This window comes from Rhinolophus sinicus, linkage group LG13 (genome assembly GCF_036562045.2).
Source record: "Rhinolophus sinicus isolate RSC01 linkage group LG13, ASM3656204v1, whole genome shotgun sequence".
Classification (NCBI taxonomy): Eukaryota; Metazoa; Chordata; class Mammalia; order Chiroptera; family Rhinolophidae; genus Rhinolophus; species Rhinolophus sinicus.
In genome coordinates this window covers 7,984,813-8,007,880 of record NC_133762.1, presented here as the reverse complement: position 1 = coordinate 8,007,880, position 23,068 = coordinate 7,984,813, and the positions used below count along the sequence as shown (strand labels likewise).

General features: G+C 40.1%; 1 protein-coding gene across 9 annotated transcripts in view; it reads left to right on the top strand.

The window, feature by feature from the left end:
* The window catches only part of MCTP2 (multiple C2 and transmembrane domain containing 2), a 394,026-nt gene that overhangs the window by 299,592 nt on the left and 71,366 nt on the right, over positions 1–23,068 (top strand). For 8 of the 9 annotated variants that reach the window (XM_074317382.1, XM_019726683.2, XM_074317383.1 and 5 more), the window contains 4 exons: positions 2,502–2,666; positions 4,880–5,010; positions 14,449–14,635; positions 16,510–16,603. In XM_074317382.1, coding sequence (XP_074173483.1) covers positions 2,502–2,666; positions 4,880–5,010; positions 14,449–14,635; positions 16,510–16,603 — 577 coding nt within the window. The remainder of the gene's footprint in view (positions 1–2,501; positions 2,667–4,879; positions 5,011–14,448; positions 14,636–16,509; positions 16,604–23,068) is intronic. The other variant, XM_019726687.2, reaches the window with a different exon arrangement.

Here is a 23,068-nt window from a genome sequence, read left to right as displayed (position 1 = left end):
CCGCAAAATTATTTTAGGGCATATTTCATGGAAGCACTGCCATTTTTCTTAGGCAGTTGCCAGACTGTACGATGCCCTTTGGTCCCCTGTGGACCTGACTCCCTTCTTTATAAAAAGGATCTTGAAATAGTTTCAGTGTTTAGGGAGGAATATATCTGTCGGAACTTTGAAGCATGGCCATGGGACAGGTCATGCATTAGCTTGCTGGTTGGCAAGTCAAACTTTTCAGGAGGGGGAAAAAAAAAGGAAGTTGCAGCAGGACATATGAATCAAAATCTCAGTTTCTTTTTAAAGAAAGAAGTTTTTAGCCTGTAGACTTAAAAATCTGTAAAACAGATTAGGTGTACAAACGTCTACCTAATCTGTTTGTGTTATATATATGCACAAACATATATGTAAATACATGTATATTTATATACGTGTCTATCCATCTACCTATATAGTGGATGGTGTGCGTTATTCTTAACAAATACAAATTGCATAACTTTAACTGTTTCATAAACTTTCATTATGGGATATATTTGATCCACAATCCAACTGTAAATAGAAGTTAGGAATTTTTCATGTTCTTCGGAGGAGAGGGTTATTTTTTTTTTTCTTTTTACAACCGAGTATCCCCCAAAATAAGACCTAGCCAGACCGTCAGCGCTAATGCATCTTTTGGAGCAAAAATTAATGTAAGACCCGGTCTTATTTTACTATAATATAAGACCAGGTCTTTAATATAATATAATATAGTATAGTATAGTATAGTATAGTATAGTATAGTATAGTATAGTATGATATGATATAATATAATAAAATAAGTACCGGGTCTTATAGTAATTTTTGCTCCAAAAGACAAATTTGAGCGGATGGTCCAGCTAGTCTTATTTTCGGGAAAACACGGAATTAATTCTTTTCTTATCTGTCCTCTCTTCTCTGTCTCAGCTCCTCCAGAAACCGTGTGTGTGTGTGTGTGTGTGTGTGTGTGTATGTGTGTGCGCGCATTTCAAGAGAAAAGCAACATGGATATGAAGTTTGAAAGTCAAGGTTTCCTCAAATGCGTTGTGTTTAAGGTAGTTATAAAATGATCAACGCCAACAGTCATTGGTGGCATCATTTATTCAGAATGGCAGAGTGACGTGTGTTGGGTGAGGTAAGCTGGTACATAATTAACACGGTACTGACATACCATTTGTTGTGATAAATTGTGACTAACTTGTGTCCGGGCAAATTGGTGTCCAAACGACCTCGAAGATATACTGAGCAGACGACAGGAGTGAATATATAGTGTTAGAAATTCATCGCTTGACTATGATACTCGGTGCCATTCTTCACTCCATGTATTTCTCCTGCAAATAAAGCAGTCTCTGCTTGAGCCGTTTCCCTTACCGAACAGAGAGCGTAAATGCACTCCGCCAACTGAATGCTGTTTGTGTGGATTGTGTTGGGATCCTCACTCAAACCCACGAACCATGAAAAGCCATAGCTGAGACCACCAGGAAAATGTGCATGTGTGCTGAGTATTGAACAATATCCAGGGAGCTAGGGCTCCTTTTGTTGACTGTGCTCATAGCACATTGCTTATGTAAAAACAAATACGGGTTTTGCTTCCAAATGCTTCAGCCAGGAAAAAAAGAAACCAATGAAGTGATAGATGAAATAAGACTGGCAAAATGTCGAATCTGGTAGATAAGTGCGTGGAGATTCCTTACACTAACCTCTCCACCTTTGTGTGTGTGTGAAAATTTACATAATGGAAATGAAAAATAAAGCGCGCTTGCTCTCTTTATCATTTAATAATAGGGGACATTTGCTTATTTCTGTATTCCATTGAAGGTGTGTGTGTGTGAGTGGACATGAGTTACATAATTTAGAAAAGGAAAAAATAAGTAAGTTAATGGTTACCGAACCCCTACTGGGTTCCAGGCACTGGATAAAGTACTTTATACAGCCTTTCCTCCCCCCAGCTCTGCAAAGCTCCTTTAGCTGGCGGTTTGATCCGTTTCATCGCAGACTCAATCTGGAGTTGCGAATCTCACAGTGGTGTTAGGTTTTTAGTAGTAGCCCAAGGAATAAAGGAAAGTGGGGACAGATTCAAGTGTAAAGGATAAATGCAAAACCATTATTTCTAAATGCCCAGAGGTATTTTGTTTCCTGCAAAGCAATGCCTTGTTGGTATATCTCTGTTTTCCAGAATGCCTTTCTCCGCTGCCTACTATTAAAATAGCCCAAGGTCCGGTTGAAGGAGCTGGGTGGGAGTGCAGGCCAGTGTCCAATGCAAGTGTTACTCATATTCACCCTTCCCTATATTGCTATACGTCCGGTGCTTGAGAAGGAAATCACATAACTGTGATTGCAGATTTGCACAACCGATGAAGCATAATAACACACTCACCAGGCAGGGAGTGGAGTGCTATTTCTAATCACACATTGAAAACTGGAATGCCTCTTATCAACAAAGCCGCACTCAGGAATCACCAGCAAGTTGATCTGTCATCTTTGTTTTTTTGCTTTAGTCCTCTTTGATACGCAACCTGCGGCTCTCAGACTCCTTGAAAAAGAACCAACTCTGGAACGGGATTATAAGTATAACTTTGTTGGAAGGGAAGAATGTCTCAGGAGGAAACATGACAGAGATGTTTGTCCAGTTAAAACTGGGAGATCAGAGGTATAAAAGTAAGGTAAGTTCTGTCAATTCTTTGAGGAGGAAAGGATCCTTAAAAATAAAAAAAAAGAAAGAGAAAGAATGTTTTCCCACTCTAAAGTTCACAAGAATGGAAATGATTTTTAATCTTCCTAACTATAATATGTTAGGATTATCCCAGAAAACAAAATAATTATATAGATGCAGTCAATTAATATGGGCATTTGATTACTTAGTATAGATTATTTTAATACAGTAACGAGCTAGAGAAAGCTTATTAAATCACAGTTTTGAATGCATGATGTATTTTCATTTTGAAAATAAATAAGCAAACTTTGTTTTATAGAATGCGGGAAAGGATAACTAAACATTTTCAAAGTCCAACAAATGTAAAAGAACAACACACATTATATTCGCATTACAATATTTGAGACAACTAAAAAATATTTTCAAAATTATATACTGTTTGCTTTTTCTTACTTGTTAGTAGTTAGACCAAAAATAAAATTTTAGTGCTGCTGGGTTTTTTTTTTTTTACTATGATTAAAAAAAATAATAAACTACCTAAAGTATTAAAAGTGATTTGTTTTGAACAAAAGTAATGGCATTTTTAGCTGTCTTTAAAAATCAGTCATCTTACTGTGCTGATCCAAATTCCATTTAATTTTTAATCTTAGTAATTTGGTGTGGTTTTTATTTCAAAAACCATAGTCTCCAAACCATGGTAATTAATTAGTTTTACATAGCTCTCAGACAGGAATATTTCCTATGTTTTATGGATTGAGGGAACTAGGGTACTTGAAAGTTAAGTCACTTGCCAAAAGCCACATCATAAAAAAACATCAGTGGAAGATTTTGAAAATCGACCCGAGGATATTTGCAGTTTGGGCTTTCCCGTGTAGAAGACATAACAGATGCAGAAAAGTTGGAAAATGATTTAGGGAGGCAGGAGGTTGTCTGTGCTGCACAGCTTTCAATGAAAAATCAAATATTAAACATTATTTACACCAGCATAAGGACCAAAGCAACGGAAGCCCATGTGGACAAACCGTTTGTAGGAAATATGAAAAATTGAGGGCCAGTTACGGCAGAAATACGCAGAAAATTGCTTGAATGAAGGGGTGTCGGGCTGTACCTCACAGAGAGCGTATCCAGGGTGATCACATCTCTCCATCAAGATTCCTTTAGCCAGCCAGGGTCGGGCTAGGATTTGCAGAAAAATTATTCATCTCTAGACGCACTTAGCCCTATGGACTAAGGTGAAGTGTAGAATTAGTCCAAATATATGCTCCATTCCCCCTTGGGGGATATTGCATTTAATTTGTGGTCTGATAGGTTTTCTTTTTTTTTCCTTCGTGGTTTCTAAATGCCGTGATCTGATCTATGAAGGCCAATGTGAAAAACAGCTTGTATGATGTTCTGTGATGCTGGTTACAGCTGAGGTCTGACTTGTCCCTGCTCTCCCATGCAGTGACAGTTGGCACTGAGATTTAATAGTCAATGCTGTGCCCTTAGAGCTCGCTACTCAATGGCCAGCATTTCTGCTCACTTTTTGGTTCACAAAGTGAATCTCCACAAAAATGAAACAAAAGTGAAAATCCTGCCAACGAATTGGACACACGAGCGGTTTGAAATCACCCTCGGAGAACACAGAAACACTCGTGGAGTTTTCAAACCATGCTTGCTCATTTATAAATTGGCCGGGCCGTGGAATTTCCTCGTCTTTCTCTCACGCTAGTGAGTTGATTCAGTAAACTCGGATTTAAAAACAGGCAGCCAGTATACACGTTATGGGTTTCTTGTGTAACGCATCTGACAGATGTTAAGACCCCCAACCCGTTAATTTATGTAGTTCTTAAGCCAGTGCTGAGTGGATATGCCAATAAAAAATGTGACTTGCATTTGACTAACCAGTTAGTAGTATGGTCTGTATTAGAACCACTGTAAAATGTCTGTTGAGCTATGTGCTATAGATGCGTTTATATGTATGTATATGTAACCGATGGTTTCTTGTTCTAACTTGGTGGATAAATTCTTGAGTCAGGGGGTCAGCCAAAAAGAGTCGAGATGTTTGCCAACTCCTGAAACCTCGAAGTCCCTCTCCTCGCAAGGAGGAAAGTATAGCTTTGGAAGGGGAAGACAGCCACATCATCCCCACCTCCTGCCGTTTAGAAATGAAATGAATGTGTAGCTGCTGTTGCAATGAATGGCATTTGAAGAAAATAAATATTATAACCGCATGTTTTCTAGACACTGTGTAAGAGTGCAAATCCGCAGTGGCGGGAAGAGTTTGACTTTCACTACTTCTCTGACAGGATGGGCATTTTGGACATTGAAGTGTGGGGAAAGGACAGCAAAAAACACGAGGAGCGTCTGGGCACGTGAGTCCACTCTGCTTTCTAAGTGGTGGGAGCCGTGTGTGGAGCTGGTTTCTGCATGAGGCTGCTGGTCTTTATCTGTTGGGCTTAGAGTAAAACCTCATATCTACCCCCCCACCCCCGTAAGGAGCCAGAAGTAAGCTGGACCCTCACTTAGGGAAAATGTATATATTTTTTAAATTGGTAAAATTTAGTATTAATTAAAGCAGAAGAAAATAGTACATGTCAGGAATTCGGTAAAGAAAGATAATAACGTGCCATATCAGACCGTTTGGGAAATGTTTATATTTCCAATGTCCCTTATAATTTTGGTTTTGCTACATAGTGAAATACTATGTAATTTAGTAACATTATGAAGTGAGGTGTCCAAAAAATGATGGGAATTTTTTAGTGTTCTTGATGAACTTTGTGGCAAACTGTCATGAAATCGACTGAGAGAAGATCTACTTTGTTTTCATTTCTTTTACTTTGGACCCTCCCAGCTTAATTGATTCCTATATAACAAACAATGCTATGAGTGTTATCGCTTCCTCATAGGATGGTAGTAAGAACCCAATTAAGTGAGGTTGTGTCTGCACCCTGGTTAACTCGTAAGCACGAAGGGATGCTGGTGGAAGCATGTATCGTCATCTCTGATCTTCCGAATACACTGCAAGTTAGCGGCGTTATTCTCATTTTATAGATGAGGAAATGGAGTGCAAGAGGTTTACAAACAATTTGGCCATGGGCTTCAGAACGGCATGTGCCAGGGTCAGGAGTCTGTGTTTTCAAACTCCAAGTACATTACACCCAATTGCTGCTTTTTCTTCATCCCATATGCATTCGATTTCTCCACAGATCTTTTTTTTTTAATAATTACTTTTTTTCAATTACACTTAACATGCAATATATTATATTAGTTTCAGATGTGCAACATGGTGATTAGACATCTATAAACCTTACACAGTGACAAGTCTAGCACCCATCTGGACTTGTCTGCACGTCTTAAATTTAGATCATCAACGTTTAAAGGACTTTCAACAATTATTTGTCATCTTTTTCAAACCAAGTTATTTTGGAACCCTGACTTCAGGGCGCTGCCTTGAGGTCAATCCCTTGGAAGGGGGGGTTGTCTCTTAAAACCTCTCCCTTGGGACCAGAGCATCTCAGCTTCTACCTGTTGGGGTTCCATTTGAAGGAAGAGTTTGATTGCTGAAAAGTAAAAATTGAAAACCATTCATCCAGTATAACCACTTTATTTTACAGACGAGGACATGTAGAGGCCCAGAATTCCATCAACACGGAATGTAGAGGTAGAAATGGAATGAGCCCTGAATAACCCAGTGGCTCATGCAATATTTTTTTTCCTGTGAAATATTGAGCGTGTGTCTGGCGCACAGACAGTGGTGGCTCTTCTTGATGTCATCGCCCCATCCCACCTCAGTAGCTCATCCTGAGAGAGATGGGTGGGGAGTTGGGAACCCATGGGACATTCGTCTAGTGTTTCTTCACAGGGGCACCTGTTGCATGGGGTTGTCTGGCACGTGCAGGATATTTAATTACCTGGCTGTCACCAACCTGACCCCAGTAACTTTCCTTACTTATTGTGTAGACAATACACACGCCGAAAGGGACACGGCACCTCCACACTCCATCACACATGTGCAGACGGCCTGTAGGAGGGCAGCAGTGCCACCTGTGTGGGCTTTGGCACTTCCTCATAGCCCTGCTTGCATTGCTCTGCACGGCTCCCTCATCCCCACTCTGTGTATGTAGCAGGTGGCAGCCATTGCTGCCCTGACCACCTGCTGGGCAGATTGGTGCTTTCGGATAGCAAACTGGATGATGCCTGCTCTCCAGCTCCTATGACAGATCTGACTATGTGTCCGCCTTTTACACATAGTGCCTGTCAGATTTCTACTCTGGACTTATTTCTCCTTCCTCCACCTACACAGGGTAACTGAGACACCTCAGACACTTCTCTGACATTTGTCACCGCTGTGACACAGGTACCAGTGCCTGGCCAACACCCATTGGTAGGAGGGTCACACACATTGTGCTAGCCCATGGAGCAAGGATAAGCGACGTAAGTGCACAGATGCCGGGAACTCGGTGTCCTGAAGTGTTATCTGGGCCTCCAGTGGTGAATGGCCAGCGTGCTGTTTCCGCGAGTACAAAGGAGAGTGCACTCCCCTTTCACATGTCATTGGGCTGTCGTGCTTCTTTCACATACTAGGAGATGCTTTTCCCAAGGAGTGCTACGTTTCTGCACAGACACGAAAACGGGTTTAGGATGTCCCTTCCATTCCATGTTTTGTCATTCGGGTAGCCATTTATTGTTTTGCCATTTCCTGTTTGTAACAGGTGTGCACTTGCCTTAGTCGTCATTCTGCCCTTGTCTTCATGGATTTTAAAGGACTGTTTTGTTGCTTTGTGTTTTGGTCTCCTTTTCCCTTTTCCTCTCCTGAGGTATACAAAAGGGAGCAGAAGTGTCTCTGGGGAACTGGTTGCACAGAGTTATCCTGCAGCAAACTGCCAGGTGGGGTGAGACCTACCCTAAAATACATCCCGCTTCTCAGAGTTCCAGGAGACAGTACGCTAGCACATGTGTGTCACACACCTCTTCCTCACTGTTTCTTCATCTTTTAAACATTTCACTTATTTTTTGTCTTCTTTTCTTTTCTTTTCTTGGTTGTTGTCATTCCAAGGCTCGGTTATTTCATCTCCCAACTGTTGGGAAAGACCTTTCTGCATTAGAAGTCACCGTGACAGGGTGACTGCGGCATACCTCTCTCGTAAGGCCCGTGTCATATGTTGGTGTTGGATAACACCTTGGTACTATTCATTTAAAGTTCTGCGTGGCTTCTGAGGACATTCTCAGCAGTTTGACATGAGGGAAGGGACACCAGCTTTTGAGGTGGACATCCTGGGCTGGCGGGTAACCACACCGTTTGCTGGCTACGTGACCTTGGGCTATGGACTTGCTTGTGGAATCTGGTTCCTCATCTGTGTAATGGGGTCACTGCTCATCATGACTTTCAGCGGCAATATGTGTTTGATACTTAGGTGTTTTTGAGCCCCCAGTTGGCAGACATTATTATTATGTTAATTTTGAGGGTTTTCAGTATAGCAACCATAGACCCCCCCCCACAACATTTACAACTAAAATGATGCAATTTAAGTGTGGGAACTATGACTAGTAAAATTTAGCATATTTTTTTTTTTCAAAACAGTGTAGACTTTTTAAAACATATATATATACACATATATATTTTTACAGAAGTGAGCAGTGGGTATCTTCGAGGATGGCGTGGGAAGGATTTTGTTGACTGAAGGACGGAACAGTGTAAATTAGTCTGACCGATACTGCCTTTTGTGGCTGTGAATGAAAAGCTGGAATATCGGTCAGTTACGGGAAGAGAAATCACATTGTGTTAGTGGGTGGCTGGCTTGGAGACGGTTAAATCTGGTCCTGCCTGACAGCCAGCCTCCCTCCAGGCTCTCCTGAGTCCCGCAGAGCTTTCTGAAATCCCGTTGTGTCAGGCACACCTGCAGGCGTCCCCTGAGCCACAGGTAATGCGTGAGGCAGTAAGAGCTGGTGAGATGAAGGTGGCTGAGCACGTCCAACACACCTTGAAACCATGGTGGCTGCTAGTTCCAGACCATTCATGAGCAAAACCAACCAACCAACCAACCAACCAACCAACCAACCAACCAACCAACCAAAACAGTCTCTGAACTTAGAGCCCATCCGTGGTCCAGAGATAGTGAAGTTTTAGGGGGAATAAGAAATAAAGCTAAGTTTACCCAGCTCCAACTTTTAAACAAAATGGCAAGAATATAAATTATAGACTCTTTCATCATTCATCTGTACCCTTTGAAAGCAGTCGTATCATTTTCTTAAAGTCTATTTTGCATTGCGAGGGGATTCTAGAGACGAACTCATTATAGAATAGTCTAGACGTAATTTAGCTTGGACAGTGTGGGAAGGAGAATGCTGCAGCCCATTTGAACTGGGCTACCTCAGAGCCTCAATCCTCAGGGTGCCTTCGAAAGATGCTCCGGCATTCTACCCATTTATTAGTGACTCCAGTGAAGCAGGAAATCAGGGCCGGACTGCTTCTCTGGGCACATTGTATTCCGTGTCGTGGATGTGCTTTTACAGCCAGGCTGGACACACTCTCCCTGTTCCTCCCGGGCCCCTCCTTCCTTCGTCTCTAAGATTTACAGCTTTTCAAACTATAGCACTCTTCTCTGCCCCTTGCATTTAAGTTAAAAGCTGACCAGTCTATAATATAAAACATAGAGTTATGGTAATGAGTAAGAGGTTAAAAGCTATCATGGCGAGTGAAACTTGAGCAGGTTTGGCTGACTGATATGGTAAAATTATGTGTTGAATTAAAACATTAAAGTGCTGTGGGATTAATGGAGAAAGACAAGAATGGGGTCAGAAATGGTGCCACATCAGCACGTTGACTGCTTGTGGACTAAAGAGGTGGAGAACTTTAATATATGCCTGTTGCAGAGGGAAAAAAAAAGTCATTCAGTCCTTGTTTTCTTCAGGTGAACACAAGCATGGACTTTTCAATCTGGGAGGCGTTTAGTAAATACATTTATTCTCACTCCTTTTTTATATAGGGGAGGAAATGGAGACTGCCAAATAATTAGTTGGTTAGCCAAAAACACTGACTTTATCATTGGAATAGTTTGAGTTTCCTTACGCCATGGGTATTCCTTCGTTTGTTCTTTTTATTCAACAAACAGAGCAAATCGGGTATCGGACAGCCTTCCAAATGCTGAGGGTTCAGTGAAAAATCGTATGGATATGAACCTCTCCGCAGGCACTAATAAGCTGGGGCTTCGACAGTTGAGCAGGCAGTGCCTTGGGGGTGGAAGGTGGCGGCTTCCTGGGAGGATGGAGCTCAGAGACCTGTGAGATGGGAGGTAGTTAGCCTGGCAAGGAGATTGGAGGAAGAACCTTCCGAAGCCATGGGACAACATGGGCAAAGCCCTAGAGAGGAGGGGGAGCGGATGCTGAGAAACTTGAAAGGAATGAGAAGGGTGGGTGGTGTCACGAGATGACACTAGAGAGGAGAACGAGAGTGAGGTCATGAAGCCATGGGATTCCATCTGTGGATGAACCATGGCACCTCCTCTCTGAGCACATACCCATCCCTGGCGGCTCTTTTGTTTCCATCACGTAACGCTTATTAGCATGGTGGAGCTGCTACTGACCTAACATCCTAAGATCTGACTTTGGGTGAGAATTTCCTGGTCACCTAAGGGCCAGGATGATTGTCCAAACATCTCACTCCTCTGCTCTATGAAGCCACACACAGTGTCGCAGAAGCAGACCTATTTGTTTATGCTGTTAATTGCATTTCTCACTTAGATGCTCTGAGCATGTGTTGTCCATGACGATCTATTAGGTAGATGAGAGATTTCTTAAGTTTTATTGCTTTATCCTATTTTACTTAGAAACACATCGTTGGATAAGTTGGCCATAGTTTCCTGGGCTATCGTGAGTTAAAAGTTCTTTTTCAAAAATTATTCTTAGGTCAATATCTCTGATACCTTTATCATCAGGTGTTTGCACTGTCAGTAATCAACCTTGTAAAGTTTAAAAATATTTCCATTAGTGTCATTCACCACAGGTTAATTATTACCGTTTCTCTAGGTCAGACTTCAGCAAACTAAGGCCCATGGGCCACGTCCAGGTGGCTGCCTGGTTTTGAATAAAGTTTTATTGGAAAACAGCCTTGTTCATCTGTTTGCATCATCTATTACTGATACAATGCTACAAGGGGAGAGTTGAGTATTTGCCACAGAGACCTTATGGCCCATAGACTAAAACTATTTATTTCCTGGCCCTTCATAGACAAAAAAAGGTCTAAGTGCCTATCGTTTGTTAATGTCGGTCTGACTTTTAAATGATACTTGAACAAGTCATGATGAGAGCCTTTCAACTAAGTTTAGTTTTCAAAGAAAATTTGCATTCACACTAGTAAGCTAAGTTTTCGTAAATGCTCATGAAACGTTGCCATTTGTGTGGAGTTTGGGAAATAATTTAGGGGATACAAACTGGAAGAGAAAAAGAATGTATAACAATGTCTGTAAAATTCTGGAATTGGACCATGAGTGAGTAGCATTGATAGGAATGGAAAAGAAGGAAGGAGTAGGTGGTATTTTCATTTGCCCAGAGGCTGAGAAGGATCTGTTCTCCTAGGCATTCTCAGGCGCTAGTCTTGTACTCTGACTGCAGCAGTTAAGATGAAAGAAAGCTTTGGAAAAGAAGAGATTCTGTGGCACCTAAAAAGAATTCAGAGATGCGCCAAATTGTTTAGTATTTTCTCAGGATAGAATCTGGTACACTATAGAAAGTGGAGGAAGAAGCCCGAATTGTCCTTTCATAATTTTATACTAAAGATGTATTTAATGAGTGTATTTCAGAATGTTTATATCTTAAAGATTCTAGACTTTAGAGTACTTATCTTTCTTGAGCCTTAAAAAAAAAATTGCTCGTACAATACTTCAATCTCTTCTGAAGGTTTGATGAGTATTGTTGGTAAAAGGATCTGAAATTCTGAAGAAGGTCTAATCCTTTTTTTTTTTTTTTAATGTTCTTCTGCTTTTGCTGATAATACAGTAACCCCTTTCTAACTTGGGGTTAATGCAAATAATTCTTCCAGCTTCTGGCTAACCTCCAGAACTTCTGGTTCTCCTTCAGATGTGACGATGAGCTGAAGCAATGTGGACTGAGATCGAAACAGGCTGAGATGAGAGGGTTTTGCATGAAATTCATTTCTTGTTACTCCTGTCTTTTCTCCTTTCTTCCAGAATGTGGGAGTGAATGGGGAAGCCAGGCTGATAGAAGAGCTGCAGAGAGCAGTTCAGCTGTAGAAAGCTATGGAAAGTCAGCTTTAGAGGGGACCTAGTTGCTAACAGCAAGGAGAGGGTAGCTTTATATTAATTCTTAAGACCTAATACATCACTTCCCAGGATGGGGGACGGGACCTTGAGAGGCTGGGGCATAATCCGTGTGCAAAAGGATCAAGGTTTAATTTTGATTGACGGGATGCTGGCACATCAATTTACTTTGCTCTTTGAAGTCCCCAAGAAAGTAAAAGAAAGTACATACTCGGTCAGATTCGCTCATTATTTAACTGAAAATGTAAAATCCATTCCGTGTATGCTGCAACCCCCCCCCCCCAATCTGTAGTTTATGGGGCCCTTTCATCCAGAATAGGCAGGGCTATTTTCATGGAGGTGTTCTGTGCTCATGATTCAAGTAATCTTTAAGAAATGAGATAGGTGCAGACGTTTCCCAGGGGATGGAAATGACTGAAAAGTTTGAAAATACATAATTTTCTGAGAAGAGACCCTGTATTCTCTTTGCATTTCATCTGGTACATGATTCAGCTTTTGTTTAAAATGAGGAGCTGCTCTGTTTAAGTAAGTTGTGCCTTTAAACAGCCGCTATTGTTATAAATATGCTAATATTGCTCACAGTCTTTTTCCATGTCTTTCTAGAATGAATGTCAGGTCTATTTTGAATTATCTAAGAAAAATTTCATTATCGCCTAATGATGCATCATTTTGATTCCCACACATTAGTTGCTCTTGAGCGCTTGTCTAAATAACTTTTGATTGTTCAAAAAAACCAACAAAACCACCGCCACAACAAAATAGTGAACTTCGAAGGACAAAAATAAATTGCCATTATTAATGATATTAAAAATGAATGTGCCTTAAATAGGTGATTGCTAATCTGGGGTAATGAAAGTGACCACCAGAGAAACTTCTTACAAATTTGGATCATTCATCTTTCCGAAAGAAAGAGCTTTATTAAACGAAAGTGTATATGACAATGTAAAATAATGCTTAGCCAAGTATTTCTAACAGATGTACTATACTGCTATATTGGTTAAGAACGTGTGGGTGCTTAGTTTTGTAGAAATGGCATAGTTAAAACACTTGACCTTTCTTTCCAAGCAAATTATTTCCCCACTTACATACTTGCTTATGGAATAAACATATTTAGTAACCCCTCTTTTCACGTAGTAAGCATTAACTTCAAAAGATTCCTTTTTTCTACAGAAAAACAAAATGTTTTGATTCAAATCTTAGACTATTTTTTTTTTTTTGTAATGTGTCTCCAGTAGAAGTACCTGATGAATTTATTACATGCAAAAGTTCTCATAACTGGAATCACTGTGTTAATTAGAAAATAAATACCCATGTATATTTAATTTTATACATACCTGCGGGTATTAAAATATTTTTATTCTCCATAAAATACCAGTAAAAACTGGTATAGGCTTTTCATGTTATTGACATTTTTCTTTCAAATTTATTAAACTGGAACTTTTTACATATCCATATGGCTTACAATTGTCATTGCTTTATAGTATGTTATGTAAGTTTCCTATTTCTAATTATGTGCAAACGTACAGATTCCACTAAAAATTTAGGGTAAGAATTCATCCTTGTCACACATTATGAGATATAAAGTCTTGAATACTCATTTAATAACTACGAAAGGCAAGTGAAACACACACACACACACACACACACACACACATCCAGGACGTGCCACTGCCTACTCTCCCTCTTGGTTCCCCACCCTCCTGCTCATAAACAAAGTGTGGTCCAGGCAAACCCAGAGTTTTCAGTATTATAGTGAATAAGTGGCTTAGCACCTTGGCCCCCCTTTTTGGTGTTTGCTTCTGTATTTAAATGTGTTTGAGGTTTTCAACATCCCCAGAACATTGGCTGTTAAGAGGCGGAAAACATGCAATTTATAGCCGATGGGGACAGCCTTTCCTGGCAGTGCTACTGAAATGGGATCCATCAACAGCCCTCCATGTGCCATTTGTCCAAAAAGAAATCCACCCGGGGAAACCCTGTGGAACCATGCCTGTTAGGAAAACACCTTAACACGTTTCTTTAATAGAAAACAACGTGGCCAGTTGGCATTCATCTGGAAGAAAATAGCTTTTTTCATTAACCCTCTGCCACTTCCATGTCTCTTGTCCTTTCTAATTTTTTTTTTTTTTATCCCTTTATTCTCTTTGCTGGTTAAAAGACAAAGCACAGAGAAGTCATACAAAGCCATAATGCTTAAACTTTGAAACTTTTTTTCCCCTCCCTAATTCTTGATCTCCTTGGCTTTCTGTAGACTTTGTTTGGCAAAGATCTGACCCATCTCTTTTCATTTGCCATTCCATCCAGGCTGCCTTCTCTTTAATGTTCTTTACCTCTCCCTTCCCTTAGTTTTAGAGTGTATTAGGCTGGGAGTGAGTATTACGAGCCGGGGAGGCCGTGCAACCTTCACTGCTCAGTAAACCCCATGCCCAGACAGAGAGAGGCTTTGGGGAGGAGGAAATAAACAGGTGCTTTGGAGGGTCCGAAGTGGCCCCAAGTTCCTCACTCTTCTTTCTCTGATTCCTGCCCCTTTCCCAGGTGCAAAGTGGACATTGCAGCCCTCCCACTCCGGCAAGTCAACTGCTTGGAGCTGCCGCTGGACAGCTGCCCGGGGGCTCTCCTGATGCTGGTCACACTCACTCCCTGTGCAGGAGTCTCCATCTCGGACCTGTGCGTGTGCCCCTTGGCAGACCCCAGCGAGAGAAAGCAGATTGCCCAACGATATGTGAGTGCTTTGCCTTGCGAGAACTGCTCTCCCGCTCCCACCACCGCCACTTTGACGTGGCACCAAAGTCTATGAATCAGAAACACTGCATCAAAAGAGGTCTCTGTCCCAAGTTCAATGGTCTGTCTCATCAAACAAGACGTCAGACCTAGAGGTTAATGCATTTGTGAGTAGGTGAAAGCAGATTAGTGTTTCCCTTCTTGCTATTTTAAAAGCCAACCAAAGCATTTTGAGTTCTTAGCTGTTAGGAACTCTGGAGAAAACTGAAGTCCTCAAGGAGGCAAACTGGTGTTTAGCATGTCTGCATACGTCAAAAAGAATTTTCATATCAGCTCACAGAAGTAGCTTTTTAAAACAACCATTAATGATACTTTTTCCAGAACCTCTTGGATTCAAGTGAGAAAGTGCTTGTATCTTATCAAGCAAAGCAAAGCCCTAGACAGACATGAAAGAATGTTCTAGACCACCCTGGATATTACTGGCACGTTGAGATTTGGGCCTAAGTACTAGCGATGTGCTTAAAAGTCCACTCAGCATTTGAAAATCAAATGACTTTGTCGTCTTCATTTAGTCTTTGCACTCTGGATATCTAGGTGTCTCTATTTGCATTCTGCTTCTCTCTCATCTTCTCTGTAAATCAATACATTTATTTTATTGCCACACACCAAAGACGTGCTTTAGGAAAGTGGCATGAAAACGAAGTAAAGACAAATCTCTATTTAATGGGAGTATTATTCTCAGCATAAACTTTAATGCCTTCAAAACCTTTCACTGGGCAGGTGTATTGATTAATTGAAAACAAAATTCTTTAGCTTCAGGATTCGTTTTTCAGGTCATAAGAATAGGCAATCATCAAAGGCATTTCTACCTCTACATTGTAAAAATATTTTATTTAAAATGTTTCATCTTAGCTTAAACACTAGTTTTTGGTTATTTCTTTTAGTTGAAAATACAGAGCAGAAACAACTTTCAAAGGTTCTTAGGCATGGTGCATATTAAAATCAGGCAAACCCTGACTATTATTGAGCTTTTGTTATTCTACCCTGAAATGCCTCCATCACGAGGCTTTTTCTACCCGTCCATAAATCCCTGCAGTCTGTTTATCACAGGTTCTTAGTGATCGAATGATGGTGGAAATACTATAGCCAAAGGTCTGAAAGCAGCATCTTTTCCAGTGGATGTGTTCTGGAGGCATGCAAAGAGAATTTATCTGCTTATCTCTTTCATGCACAATTTCTGAAGGATGCAAATATACATAAGACATTTAAATAGCGCTATACGTGCTTAAGAATTACCGGTAGATACAAGCTTTGGCTCATGCAAATTAAAATTAAAGTAAATGTGCATACTTTATACTTCTAATTTAAGAAGCTAGCTAACACGTGGGCCACACAATTCACTCTAATTCCATCCCTATTGTCTTTTCAGGGATAATAAGTATCTATGAAGGGTCCAAGTTTAGCCCTCTGGTATCCATAAAGTTTGCACTAACTCGGTCAGAATAATTGTGCCTTTTCGGGTGATTTAAAAGTTTCATTAAAGAGAAAGAAGAGGAAAAGGAGAATGTATGTAGTTCCCACACACATTTTCCCAGTGGGATGTCTGTGCTTTCACCAGGGGGCGATGTTAAAAGTAGATTGTATGTGTTTGTAATTTGTTCGTTTTGAAACTGTAGTTAATGAAATCTCAGTCACTTTTAATTGGGTTGCTGTCAATGCGTAACTGTTCTGTTGTTACACTGCATGTTGGAATGTTTCTACGTCTCGCATGAGAAAAGTGATAAATCTAGAACGTACTTCCGATAGGACTTGCTGTCATTAAATGGTATGTTAGAAAGCCATTTTCACTTGTGATCCACTTCTCTCTCCCCTCAGTGCTTACAGAACTCCCTGAAAGATATGAAGGACATCGGCCTTTTACAAGTGAAGGTTTTAAAGGCAGTAGATCTCTTAGCAGCCGATTTCTCAGGTATAAAACCTTTTCATTTTTCATTCATTTTTATTTTTATTTCCTGCTTTGACATGATCTTATAGCAAAGCAACATGTTTTAGTCGGTGGAAGCATGTACGGAACAACCATGCTCTTTATTTAAATAGAGTAAGTGAGGAACATAAGATACAGACAAGCAATTCTTGCACTGAATGTACATTTCACAAAATGATTTTGTTTCCAATAATTGTACTATGATTCGATACTGTACTAGTCCATTTGGCTTTCAGAGATATCTGTGGGTTATTAGTGTCATGACTTGTTCACTTGTTAAAGTAATTTTTTGAGAAGGCTTTTCAATGGGACTTCAAAAGACACTTTTGACTTCTTGCCTTTATTCCTTTGTGGTGCTCTATGCTGCAAGTTGCATTCTTCACAGCACAAGAGTGCGAGGTTTGTAAATCTGAGCTTGAAAGCTGATCTGGCTGGCATTTCTCTGTAATAGTAACCAAAGTCTTGGCCATAGGGTTACTTTGCAGTTGTCACTGTTTTATACTAAGTATCTCTTGGTGCTTCACTAACTTAAACTTTTCAGGCATGGGGCCAGAGTTGGATACAGAGTTTCCCTTGAAGCATCACTAACTTAGTTTTATACAAAGTTTCCCTCGGTGCATCACTAACTTAGATTTTGAAACACCGGCTAGAGTAGACATGCTTCCTGCTTGATCACGCTTTATGGTGAGGAAAGTAATCCAGATATTCCAGTTCTGATTGGAGGGTGACTCTCCACTCATTGCCAAATTACCCCCCTGTACTGACTGACAATTCAGATACCTATATGACATGTTACTTACCAAAGGAGATTGATTGAATACAAAGGCTATTATACAGCATGGTTCTATTGACGTAGTACTATTGCATGCTTTTTTTTTTTAATCGCCTATTTTTAGAATATGGTCTCTTCTCTTCCCAACAGAAACAATTACACTGAATTTGTGTAACCTCTGAACTGTGCGACTCAGTTTGAGGAAGCTCAAACTTCGGAAAAAGGGATTTTAATTTTAAGCACTTTATATTACCAAAATTATGGAAAACATAAACTTAGTTTTTAAAAAATATTCTCTTTACCCTCCTTCAAAAAATAAAACAATGGAAATCACTACTCTATAAGCTCTTGAAATAAAGTGATCTCCCTCTTAAGGAAATGCCCAGTGAGAAGATGCAAAAAATGATTTTTGGCCAATAGGAATATGTAATTTCTCAGGGTTGTAGATGAAATACTCAAATGATTACCCCTAATATTCATTAATGTAGTTGCCAATGATTATAGTCTTCATATTGATTTAAAATTGTTTCTTTGTTCTAAAACTCCGGAGCAAAGTATTTTTACTTCCATATAAGTAGTTAGATACAGCACTTTTTAAACCTACGGTTCTTGATGTCTCAGGCAATATTGTCTTAAGCCCCAAGAAATTATTTATGTTTTCAAGCACTATTTTCAAAAATGCTTTCTGTAGTTATATATTCTGTGATCTCCAGGAACTAATTGCCATGCATGAAAAGTTATTTTAGAGGCTTGTTTACCATTACATCCATATGTGGAAATACTTTTTATAAACTTCCTTTATTTTACCCATCCTATCAAGTGACCTCCATAAAGCCCTCCCAAACTAGCATTTATGTAGGTTGGTTCAGGCCAATGTATCTTTTTCAATGAGTACTTTGATGATTAAATAGGAGAGGAACCTGAAAAATGGGAATCTTTGTAAAGACCAGAATATAAGGCAAACCCTCTTTTCAGAAGAATCATTGTGTGTGTGTGGGGGGGGATGCTGTTCCCATTTTGTTGTTTTCTCTATATTCAGTATGTTCAGTAGATAGAGAATGGATGAAAAAAGGTACCAAAGGCTTCCAGGAACAAAAAGCAGTGGTTAGAAATTCAATAATACTGTGTGATTTGACAAGGTGCCCTCGTGTTTTACTATCTCTGTATTATTTATGAGAAAATCCTCATTCTTCTGAATGGAAGCAAAGATTCTTGTCATTAGCCAAAGATGTCTTGAGACCATATTGATCTTTATTTTTAGGATCACATTTCACAGTTGAAGTTCTTTATCGGTCCTCAGGCTCCTGCGTGAATCCTGTCTATTCCCAATCAGAGTATTACTTTAGGGCAGCAAGGTGGGCTTAATCCAGAGAGCTGGAAAGTCATTTTTTCCATGTGAAAAAAGAAATGGATTCAGATTGCACTGAGGTAGCGCTGGAGTTGTATTAATGCGTCTAAGAGGTTAGCGGACTCACACATTATCCACTTTACTTGATACACAGTGAAAAAATGCCAGCTTCACTTGATCATGGATCAGAAGAGACATCCATCCTCGGGAGTGCCAGGAACATTTAAGAAATAAGTTACTTTTTGTACCCCACCCCCAGCATTTTCCAGTCAGCCTTCCTTTATAAATGAGCATTCCATTGCAGTTGCTCAGGGAACAAAGTATTCGCCACTGCAAATAAAAAAGAAATACATTTACTCTGAATAACCAGGGGCATTCTCAATGAGTGAAGGTTATTTTAGACAGTGCAAAAGGGAACTCTCAACCTCTCTACTTGTCTTTCATTGTATTTATTTTTTTTGTCTGTGTGTGTGTTGGGGGATTGCTTCTTAAAAACAATACCAAATAACCATAATAACTAATGCTTCAAGTTTCTTTCACCTAAGAGTCAGGGAACCTGACAGAGTAAAAATCCATGGGGCAGATGCAGGCAATGGTCCATGTGAAGGTTAAGGTTATACTTTGCAGAGTGCAGGGACCTTCTGTCCTAGAGAAGGAATGAATGCCCTCAGTAAGCCCTTTGGTCAGTGGTTTACCAATTTTGAAGTTTTCTGTATCTTGGCAAGTAACAATTAGAAAAAGAAAATATAAGTCACTCATGCCACTGTGATCAAAGTAGAAGGATATGCCTCATTAGTGGTTATTGATGTTATGATTCTATAATCATAAAACAGAAATTAAACTGGAGAAATTAAATCCTTATTTTGTTGCTAGTATTTTAGAACATTAGCATAATATATGTATATATTTCATATGTAAAACAATATATACGTATATATGTACACGCGTACTAAGGTGGATTTCTTTTCTATTAAACATTTAAAATACGTTTTTATATAAAGCACAAAATAGTGTAGCTTTTCAAACATGTCAGAAGATATTAATAACTAAAATCTACATATATTACCAATGTTAAGATATTTACAAAAGATACAGGTTTCAATGCTCTAATGTATAAAAAAGATACATGTACTGCTTTTCAAATTCATTCATTCTTCTATAAATATGCTGTTTTGTGAGATTGAACCTATTCAGTATTGCTAAATTTAAATTTATACACAGCTTGACATGTTTTTTATATGTCTGACATTCATTGCTATATAAGTAAGAAGACTTTTTATTTTAAGGAATCGGAAGGAATCTATCTTCTCCTGTAGCTCATCCCTCCATAATTGGTATAAGGTATGTTCTCTATACCCCGTATTAGATATGGCTAGTCACGGGCAATTATTCTAATAGAAGAGCCTGTCAGATATTTCCACGAAAGAGTTCATCTCACAAACACCTTGTGCCCAAATACAACCTAAAAATGTTATGTAATGGGTTATCCAGTTGCATGTCATTACCTCTGTCATAAAGCAGGCCATAGCCTTGATTCACCAAACACATGATAAAATTGTGCTTTGAGATCAAGGTGAGCGTAGCTCTTTGTAATGTTTAATGAGACCAATACTCTTCACTCAGCCGCTGCTAGTCTTACCTGTTTGGTAAAGAGAGTAACCCACATTGTAAGGATTAAACGAGAGAGAGGAATGTTTTCTTCAGGACAAAGCTGAGAAGTGGTCGCTGCCACAGGTTTCCTGCCCACAGCGGAAGCCCTCAGAGAGAATGGGGCTGCCTCTTCTCCCTGGCCAGGGGCACGTCAGATTCAAGAACTACTGGGGGGAAAAAATGCAAAGTTTGTATCATAGACTAAAAAGGTGATAAAGTAGATGATAGGTAAATAGGAAAAACTTGTTAGAGAACGGAAGTGTTTTCCCGTCGGAATCGTATGACCCCACTTATCTTACCTACTAAGAGGTCAGCCAGGGAAGAGGGGAAAACTCTTCACTACGGTCGGCACACATATGGAGAGTTGTTCTGGTAGCCTCGTTAGAACTGGTGGAATATTGTAGGGAAGCTGCCATGTAGGGGCGACTTCACGTCAGTACTGAAACCATCCTGGCCACCGTCTGCATGATGCACCTGCCAAAATTTAACAGCTAGTCTATGACTCTCCTCTTACATTCTGAGAATCAGATTGTGGGCCTCACACATCTTCCTCTCTGATACTTAAGCTTTCTCTTTATTAAGTTGTTTTCCTTTTTGTGTGTGTGAAATAATTCTTATATATTGTATTGACACTTTCCCTTCCCTTGGGAACCTTCCAGTGGCAAGACTGGCCATTGTTTACTCTCCCTCTGCTTTATTCTTCCAACCTGTTATCACAACCATTCAGAATTCTGGCATAAAATAAGGGCGATAGAAACTTAGGAGAGTGTTTGTTACGGTGCCACGTCAATAGTAGCCGACAGCAGCTTTGCAAGCCACCTCAGTGGAGGGTGATGGGAACATACCATGTGACATTGTGTAGGTCTCAATAGCCCTTCTTCTAGGCGCAAGTCCTCCCTTTGTTTTCTGTGTTCCTGTCATTATCATAATCTGTACGCCATGCTGCGAAGCTGAAGGATTCTCAGGCAGCAATGAGGGAACAAAACTGGAAATACCATCTTTACTCACAATTTGGAGTTCCTTGTTCTCCAGGGACTTTTCTTCCATCCTGGCACTTTTGGCCATAGAAAACCAACCCATCAAATCCAAGAAATTATCAAATATCCCGGATCTCCTTGGCTGGAAGGTTGTCAACCTGGATCTTTTCTGTTTCCAGTATTAATAAGACAACTACCAAGTTAACATGATCTCAGTACCTGTCAGAGGAATGGAGAAGCCACTATTTTTCAGAGAAGAAAAAAATGCAGGCGATTGTAGAGTTGGCTCCTTTGATAAATAAGCGTGATAGGGGCCATAACAGCTAACAGTGCCTGACCCAGGAGCACAAAGATATTGAGTTTCAGAATGCGCAGCTTTTTTCCAGTGACCCCAGCCTAGCTTCCCAACTGTTGTTTAAGTTTGTCTCAACTTAAGAGAAGTTAACTTTGTGATGAACCTAATGATCTTGAAAGAATATTCATTGAGACCTACCTGCTGTGGATCAGATCCGATAGGGAGCTTCTAATCACCTCCCCCGTCCTGCTGTCCTACAGATTGCCAGTGGGGGGCGCTGTGTGTGTCACTGAAGTACATGGAGGTCCTTGGAAGTACATTCAAGTACATTGAGGACATTGCTCAGAATCAGGGTGGCATTTCCAGTTTGCTGGTTCCTTGCCATCAGGAGGAGCTCTTGGTCTGTCCCACTCACAGGGTTGATCTCCCATGACTAAGTTCTCCATCCGTTTATTAAGCACGCGAACCCTTTCTATGTACTGTGACTTACACCGTAAGTAAACCAATGTCCAGTTCAATGATTTGTTCATTACAGATGAAAATTAGTCCCCATTTTTTTGCCCTTCATTTTATGGTAGCTGCCTCTCCTTGTCATCTCTATGTATTATGATATAGATGGATATAAACAGAGACCCATTGTGTAAATCTTGGTTCTACCACTAACTGCCCTTGGGTCCTTTCCAAGTCTCCTCTTCCTCTTGGGTATTTTGAGGGTTAAATTAGAACCAAAATGAACATGCCTGACACATATTTACATGTTCAATAAATGCTATCCCCAGTCTTTATTAAATTTATTTTATTAGAGTATAGTTGATTATGGGGAATTTCGCAAGTTATTGTCTTGTCGCTATTTTTGCTCATGATTTCCCTAATGTTGGAAATAGAAGCATCGCTAATCACTTTTAGCTATCCAACCACTGTTAGTTACCAGTATACAGATTTGCCTTTGACAGGCCATCTGCTTTAATTAATAGTCTGCCAAAAAAACAGGGACTCCTGTCAATGTAAAGTTTGGGAGTACATAGAAGATACAGTAGTTTGTCACTTCCTGTCACCATGAGAGTGAATGAATTCAGTTCCTTTGTGCTGTTCTGTGAATTACCAAAGGAATTGCTTTGATCGGAGGGGTCAGGTTCCTAGTACTGTCTTAATTTATTCAGCTAATCTCCCTCCTCTGTGTGAGAGGCTGTGGTAGGCCGGGTGACGTGATGAGGGACAGCCATTGGGTCCTTGCCCTCACATGCAGTGATGGATTCAGCCCATAGTATCTAGTGAGAATTCCGCTGTGGACTAGCGTGTGGTCTTCACGGCTTCAAGCCAGTTTCTGCATTTATCTCCCCATGTCTTTCATTTCCTGATGGCCACTGTTTAGTTGTATATATATTTGTGTGTTGGTCTGTCTGTCTAG